General features: G+C 56.2%; 1 protein-coding gene across 1 annotated transcript; it reads left to right on the top strand.

Moving 5' to 3' along the window:
• The first annotated feature begins 2052 nt into the window (after positions 1-2052).
• Positions 2053-6982, top strand: LOC137345087 (uncharacterized). The gene is made up of 3 exons (XM_068008534.1): positions 2053-2701; positions 4801-4909; positions 6507-6982. The coding sequence occupies exons 1-3, from the start codon at positions 2231-2233 to the stop codon at positions 6776-6778; spliced, it is 852 nt and encodes a 283-aa protein (XP_067864635.1). The 5' UTR covers positions 2053-2230; the 3' UTR covers positions 6779-6982.
• Positions 6983-7986: the final 1004 nt, after the last annotated feature.

Genomic DNA, 7986 nt, shown 5'->3' with positions numbered 1-7986 from the left:
CTGAGTTAGATGATCAGCCATGATCATTTTGAAAGCCGGAGCAGGCCCGAAGGGCTGAATGGCCTACTCTTGCTCCTATTTTCCATGTTTCTATGTTTCTGTTTGGCCTGTGCTTTAAGGCCATTGCTGTAAATAAGGAATACCAGGGAATTGTAGTCAATCAGAGGGCAATTGCAACTGCTAGGAAATTTCAGGCTGCGGATCTGTGACTGGCTTTCTCTTTTCTCTGTAATAATATTTCAAAGTGTGACGCCTGTAGTATGGTGGTTGTGCACTAGATCCATATATACAGATTGGTTTGAGACTGGTACCTGTTTAGAAATATGGGCAGGGGGCGAGCAGACCTAGTTATACTGCAGTCTTTGCATCATCCTCCATGCAGGGAAAATGGAGCCTCGTGCATGGTTACGGGGACTCAAAATAGGAGTAAATTTTAATACTGGGTTAGAGCAGATGGGACGGTCTGTTCATTAACATGTAAAAGTTTAAATGAAGTTTACCCATTGCCTCTGCTCGCTGACCTACATCGGCTCCCGGTCCGGAACGCCTCGATTTAAAAATTCTCATCCCTGTTTTCAAACCCCTCCGTGGCCTCGCCCCCTCCCTATCTCTGTAACCTCCTCCAGCCCTACAACCCTCCGAGATCTCTGCGCTCCTCCAATTCTGGCCTCTTGCGCATCCCGATTTTAATCGCTCCACCATTGGCGGCCGTGCCTTCAGCCACCTAGACCCTAAGCTCTGGAATTCCCTCCCTAAACCCCTCCGCCTCTCTCTCCTCCTTTAAGACGCTCCTTAAAACCTACCTCTTTGACCATATCTCCTGATGTGGCTCGGTGTCAAATTTTGTTTGATAATCGCTCCTGTGAACCCCCTCGGGACATTTTACTACATTAAAAGCGCAGTATAAATGGGAGTTGTTGTTTGTTGTAAAAGGTGTCAGAGAATGCGGGGTTTGCAATTCTGCTGCAGGCAGAGTGAAGTGAGACAACAACAACTCCCATTTATATAGCGCCTTTAATGTAGTAAAACGTCCCAAGGCGCTTCACAGGAGCGATTATCAAACAAAATTTGACACCGAGGCCGCATAAGGAGATATTAGACAGGCGACCAAAAGCTTGGTCGAAGAGGTAGTTTTAAGGAGCATCTTAAAGGAGGAGTCGAGAGGCAGAGAGGTTTAGGGAGGGAATTCCAGAGCTTAGGGCCCAGGCAGCTGAAGGCACGGCCGCCAATGGTGGAGCGACGGAAATCGGGGATGGGCAAGAGGCCAGAATCGGTTTGGGAAACTTCACACCCGAGGTACAGGACTGAGTTTGTTGATGCAGAGCTGAGACAGCCCGAGTTCTGGTGTGTGTCACGCTGATGAAAATCTGTTGAATAATGGGCCTCTGCTTTCCACTGTGGGCCGGCTGGTAGTCCTGTCACCTTTTGAATAGGGGGGTGTGGCTTTGAGCCCCATTTTAGATGGTGTTATCCTTCGCTCAGTGGGTCGCTCTCTCACCTCTGAGTCACAAGGTCGTGGGTTCAAGTCCCCCACTCCAGAGACTCGTGTGCAGTACTGAGGTAGTGCTGCACTGTCGGAGGTGCCGAGGCCCCGTCTGCCCCTCTCAGGTGGATGTAAAAGATCCCACGGCCACTATTTCAAAGAAGAGCAGGGGGAGTTCTCCCCGGTGTCCTGGGGTCAATATTTATCCCTCAACCAATGTCACTAAAAACAGATTATCTGGGTCATTATCACATTGCTGTTTGTGGGATCTTGCTGTGCGCAAATTGGCTGCCATGTTTCCCACATTACAACAGTGACTACACTTCAAAAAGTACCTCATTGACTGTAAAGCTCTTTGGGACGTCCTGCGATGGTGAAAGGTGCGACATTAAGCAAGTCCTGCCTCTCTCCTGTTCAATGCCCCCTCACTCTTTGGTGGGGGTCCCTGTCACAGGGGTCCGAGCCCCTCTCACAAACATTTCTCAGTCAGGCGCTGCGTCGAGCCGAGTGACCCAGAAATGGCCCCACTGATCCCTGCCCAACACACCCAGCACAGACTCTTATTGTGAAATGCCCGCAGTGAGCTCCCGGCCCTGTTATTGAGCAGAGCCGAGCGGCTCATTCATCTCCGACAGACCGGGGAGGAGAGCAGCGAGCGAGTCCCCCCCAGGGAAAGGGGCTTGATTCCCCAATATTTCACACTCCGTCCCTGTGGAGCCAACGAGAGACCGAACCAGTGACCGGGAGATGGAGCCGGTGGCCGGCCGGGAGACGGAGCCGGTGTCCCGCCGGGAGACGGAGCCGGTGGCCGGCCGGGAGATGGAGCCGGTGAACGGCCGGGAGACGGAGCCGGTGGCCGGCCGGGAGACGGAGCCGGTGTCCGGCCGGGAGATGGAGCCGGTGAACGGCCGGGAGACGGAGCCGGTGGCCGGCCGGGAGACGGAGCCGGTGGCCGGCCGGGAGACGGAGCCGGTGGCCGGCCGGGGGACGGAGCCGGTGTCCGGCCGGGAGACGGAGCCGGTGTCCGGCCGGGAGACGGAGCCGGTGTCCGGCCGGGAGACGGAGCCGGTGTCCGGCCGGGAGACGGAGCCGGTGTCCGGCCGGGAGTTGGAGCCGATAACTGAGTGGATCCGGCAGCGGTTCCACACGGTGGAGAACGTTTGTTCAGACGCGGTGGAGCAGCTGGTGAAGGAGAATCGGGAGGGGGTGCTGCTGGTGGTGAGTGACTCCCGACCGACTCTGCCATTCTGGGGGGGGGGGGGAGGGGGTGCTGCTGGTGGTGAGTGACTCCCGACCGACTCTGCCATTCTGGGGGGGGGGGGGGAGGGGGTGCTGCTGGTGGTGAGTGACTCCCGACCGACTCTGCCATTCTGGGGGGGGGGGGGGAGGGGGTGCTGCTGGTGGTGAGTGACTCCCGACCGACTCTGCCATTCTGGGGGGGGGGGGGAGGGGGGTGCTGCTGGTGGTGAGTGACTCCCGACCGACTCTGCCATTCTGGGGGGGGGGGGAGGGGGTGCTGCTGGTGGTGAGTGACTCCCGACCGACTCTGCCATTCTGGGGGGGGGGGGGGGGAGGGGGTGCTGCTGGTGGTGAGTGACTCCCGACCGACTCTGCCATTCTGGGGGGGGGGGGGGGGAGGGGGTGCTGCTGGTGGTGAGTGACTCCCGACCGACTCTGCCATTCTGGGGGGGGGGGGGGGGAGGGAGGGGGTGCTGCTGGTGGTGAGTGACTCCCGACCGACTCTGCCATTCTGGGGGGGGGGGGGGGAGGGGGTGCTGCTGGTGGTGAGTGACTCCCGACCGACTCTGCCATTCTGGGGGGGGGGGGGGGGAGGGGGTGCTGCTGGTGGTGAGTGACTCCCGACCGACTCTGCCATTCTGGGGGGGGGGGGGAGGGGGTGCTGCTGGTGGTGAGTGACTCCCGACCGACTCTGCCATTCTGGGGGGGGGGGAGGGAGGGGGTGCTGCTGGTGGTGAGTGACTCCCGACCGACTCTGCCATTCTGGGGGGGGGGGGGGGGAGGGGGGTGCTGCTGGTGGTGAGTGACTCCCGACCGACTCTGCCATTCTGGGGGGGGGGGGGGAGGGAGGGGGTGCTGCTGGTGGTGAGTGACTCCCGACCGACTCTGCCATTCTGGGGGGGGGGGGGGAGGGGGTGCTGCTGGTGGTGAGTGACTCCCGACCGACTCTGCCATTCTGGGGGGGGGGGGGGAGGGGGTGCTGCTGGTGGTGAGTGACTCCCGACCGACTCTGCCATTCTGGGGGGGGAGGTGTCATTGGGAAGCAGCTGTTCGGCCAAGGGTGGAATCGCCCAGAGATGGGGGTCTGAGCTTCCTGCTGAGCTGTGAGGGCGGCCCGTGTTGTCGGTGTTAGACGGGAGGAGAAACATTAAAGCAAAGGCTGCCCTGGGAGCCCCGGAGAGACCGCCCTCCGAGTATCTGTACACGGGGAGGGGGCAGGGGAATGAACTTTGATTCTAGTGGGAAATTCTGGGATTTAATTGTGAAAGACTGAAGCCTTGAAGTTGCCGTTGGTGATAACAGCGGCAAACCCTGAGTGGGTGAAGGCCGTCCCGTCCCGTCCCGTCCCGTCCCTTCACCCGCTGGTCTAACGCAGGGTTAACTGCTTCATCTTAAATGGGTTAAACCCTCCGGTAATGATGGGGGGCAAAGGCCTTCAGTCCTCGACCCCCGGGATCCTCAGCCGGGCCTTTCCAGGCTTCATGGGTTATTCAACGGCCTCGGATCAGTGCTCGTCTCTACCCCCAACATCGTGAACCATTCTCTGGCCAACAGAGCCAGGAAAGGCCCCTGCTTCAGGCCTCTGCTGATTAACTGAAGTTGCCCAGAGTCCCTCGGACAGAGCGGGGGAGGAGGGGGGGGGGGTCTGACTTCACTTGGCCCCTTTTCCGAGGGCCCCGGGCAGTGGGAATGTGGGGGCGGTAATCATCGAGTGAACCCTGGCTTGTGTTCCCTCGAGTTTAGACGGTCACCTCCAGACTCAGCTATTCCGATGCTCTCCTGCCCGGCCTCCCTCCGTAAACTTGAGCTCATCCAAAACTCTGCTGCCCGTATCCTGACTCGCACCGAGTCCCGTTCACCCATCACCCCCTGTGCTCGCTGACCGACATCGGCTCCCGGTCCGGGAACACCTCGATTTTAAAATTCTCATCCTTGTTTTCAAATCCCTCCATGGCCTCGCCCCCTCCCTATCCCTGTAACCTCCTCCAGCCCTACGACCCTCCGAGATCTCTGCGCTCCTCCAATTCTGGCCTCGTGCACAAAGAAACATAAACCACGATGTCTCCCTGTTGTTCCAGGATGCTCGGAGTCCGGCCGAATATGAGGTCAGTCACCTGGAAGGAGCCGTTCGCATTGACCCAGACAACACCAACATGGACCATGTGGTCAAGCAGCTGGGCCTGGCAGGTAGGGACAGTCTACTCCCCTCGTGCTCTCGTTAATCACTTGACCCCTTCTGGGGGCGGGGGGAGGGGGTCACAAACAGCCCAGACTCTGGGCAGATCTGAATTGGGACATCCAGTGGTTGGGATCTGGAATGCACTGCCCGAGGGGATGGTGGAGGCAGATTCAATCATGGCCTTCAAAAGGGAACTGGATAAGTACTTGAAAGGAAAAAATTTGCAGGGCTACGGGGATAGGGCGGGGGAGTGGGACTAGCTGGATTGCTCTTGCATAGAGCCGGCATGGATTCGATGGGTCGAATGGCCTCCTCCTGTGCTGTAACTTTTCTATGATTCTATGATTCAATGTTTGGGACTGAGGCAGTGAATCCATGAGCGATGGGACTCACTGCTGTCCAGCGCCAGTTATGAACCCAGACAGTGAACGGGTCCCAGTGAAATCCAGGTGTTCAATGGCTCCACATCTGTATTTAACACATTAAAAATCTTGGGCCTTCACACAATTCCTGTCTACTTTTACCATCATAAATTCCTATGTCACATTTATAATGGAATCTTCCTATGTAAACATCTCACGTGCAATTACACCCTCCCCCTCCCTCAGTGGAAGCACTTCAGCACCACCACTGGCTTGAGGGTGTAATTACAGCGTGACATTTTACATAGGCTTTTTCCATTATAAATGTGGACATAGGAATTTATAAAGGAAACATATAGAAAGAGAAAGATTACAGCACGGAAGGAGGCCATTCGGCCCATCTAGTCCGCGCCGGCTCCATGGAAGAGCAATCCAACTAGTCCCATTCCCCCGCCCTATCCCCGTAGCCCTGAAAATTTTTCACTTTCAAGTACTTATCCAGTTCCCTTTTGAAGGCCATGATTGAATCTGCCTCCACCACCCCCTCAGGCAGTGCATTCCAGATCCTAACCACTTGCTGTGTAAAAAAGTTTTTCCTCATGTCACCTTTGGTTCTTTTGCCAATCACCTTAAATCTATGCCCTCTGGTTCTTGACCCTTCTGCCAATGGGAACAGTTTCTCTCTATCTACTCTGTCTAGACCCTTCATGATTTTGAATACCTTGATCAAACCTCCTCTCAACCTTCTCTGTTCCAAGGAGAACAACCCCAGCTTTTCCAGTCTATCCACGTAACTGAAGTCCCTCATCCCTGGAATCATTCTAGTAAATCTCTTCTGCACCCTCTCTAAGGCCTTCACATCTTTCCTAAAGTGCGGTGCCCAGAACTGGACACAATATTCCAGTTGTGGCAGAACCAGTGTTTTATAAAGGTTCATCATGACTTCCTTGCTTTTGTACTCTATGCCTCTATTTATAAAGCCCAGGATCCCGTATGCTTTTTTAACCGCTTTCTCCACCTGCCCTGCCACCTTCAATGATTTGTGAACTAAATACATAAGGACTGAATGTTTGACTTTAAAATAGGGACTGAATTCCGTCGGTCGCCCCCGGTCTAATTATCCCCTTGCCCTCTAACCCCACTTCACTGGACTCCCCGTCTGTAATACCCTGGGACATTGACTGGGGTCTTTTAATCTTGTTAGTATTCTGGTTTCTTGTTCTGACGGTGCTGTCTGTTGCAGATTGTTCGAAGGATAAGACGGTCGTTTGTTACTGTACGGCTGGATATCACGGCTCAGAAATGGCGCAGAATCTCAGCAACTTTTTAACGCGGGATCCCGGGCAGAAACAGGACGGGTCGCTGAAGGTTTACAACCTGGAGGGGGGTCTGGTGAAGTGGGCCAACGAGAGGAAGCCCATTGTGGACGGCACGAACCAGCCCACAAGCCTGGTTCACCCCTATAACGCGGTGTGGGGTCAGCTCCTGGAGCCCAGGTTGAGGGCCCCTATCTGAGGGGAGACCGTGTCCTGCTGCTTCTTATGCGTCGGATTGAACTGCAGCTGATTTGCTGGGAAGTTCGAATCCAGGGATCGGGGAATCAAAAGGGGATGATGAATTTGTAATTCAGAGCGTGAGAATCCTGCTGGAGATTGCAGCACTCACCCCTCCATTTTGCTGGTGGGACTCAGTAGAAAATAAATGAATCTGGAAAGACGAGTCTGTGCGGTGTGGAACCTGTATCTGTCTTATGTCCTTTATTAAACTTCTCTCCGCCCCTCCTCAAGGTGCTGACTCTCACTGGGGTACGGGTCCCACAGACACTGACTCTCACTGGGGTACGGGTCCCACAGACACTGACTCTCACTGGGGTACGGGTCCCACAGACACTGACTCTCACTGGGGTACGGGTCCCACAGACACTGACTCTCACTGGGGTACGGGTCCCACAGACACTGACTCTCACTGGGGTACGGGTCCCACAGACACTGACTCTCACTGGGGTACGGGTCCCACAGACACTGACTCTCACTGGGGTACAGGTCCCACAGACACTGACTCTCACTGGGGTACGGGTCCCACAGACACTGACTCTCACTGTGGTACGGGTCCCACAGACACTGACTCTCACTGGGGTACGGGTCCCACAGACACTGACTCTCACTGGGGTACGGGTCCCACAGACACTGACTCTCACTGGGGTACGGGTCCCACAGACACTGACTCTCACTGGGGTACGGGTCCCACACACACTGACTCTTACTGGGGTACGGGTTTGGTTTTTTGAAGGACCGTCCCCTCTCTCAGGCCTCCCTTCCTCCTCCAACCTCTAGGCTTTTAAAATCCAGATGTGGTGGCACCCATTCACTCAATCCTGATTCACCTCATCCTCTCCCCCGGGTCGTTCCAACCTCGGGGTTTCCTGCACTTTGGGCCTCGGCTCTACATTGGGTAAAAAGAAGCAATGGAACCAGAGCAGAACAGAGCTCCACACTCCACCCCAGGATCTCCCCTCACTCTCTGCACCCTCACTCTCTGCACCCTCACTCTCTGCACCCTCACTCTCTGCACCCTCACTCTCTGCACCCTCACTCTCTGCACCCTCACTCTCTGCACCCTCACTCTCTGCACCCTCACTCTCTGCACCCTCACTCTCTGGGATCCTGGCTGTCACAGATGACGGGGGGGTGTATCGAGCTGACTCAGTGCCCCTCCCCTGGTCC

Source organism: Heptranchias perlo, chromosome 28, assembly GCF_035084215.1.
Source record: "Heptranchias perlo isolate sHepPer1 chromosome 28, sHepPer1.hap1, whole genome shotgun sequence".
NCBI lineage: Eukaryota > Metazoa > Chordata > Chondrichthyes > Hexanchiformes > Hexanchidae > Heptranchias > Heptranchias perlo.
Note: the sequence above shows the minus strand (reverse complement) of the source record. Positions and strands in the feature narration are given on the sequence as shown.

Excerpts from the sequence above, each read along its gene's own strand:
- LOC137345087 (XM_068008534.1), top strand. The coding sequence starts at position 2,231 with ATGGAGCCGGTGGCCGGCCGGGAGACGGAGCCGGTGTCCCGCCGGGAG. Across the intron at positions 2,702-4,800 it reads GGGAGGGGGTGCTGCTGGTG|GATGCTCGGAGTCCGGCCGA; the intron begins GTGAGTGACTCC and ends CTGTTGTTCCAG. Across the intron at positions 4,910-6,506 it reads CAAGCAGCTGGGCCTGGCAG|ATTGTTCGAAGGATAAGACG; the intron begins GTAGGGACAGTC and ends TGTCTGTTGCAG.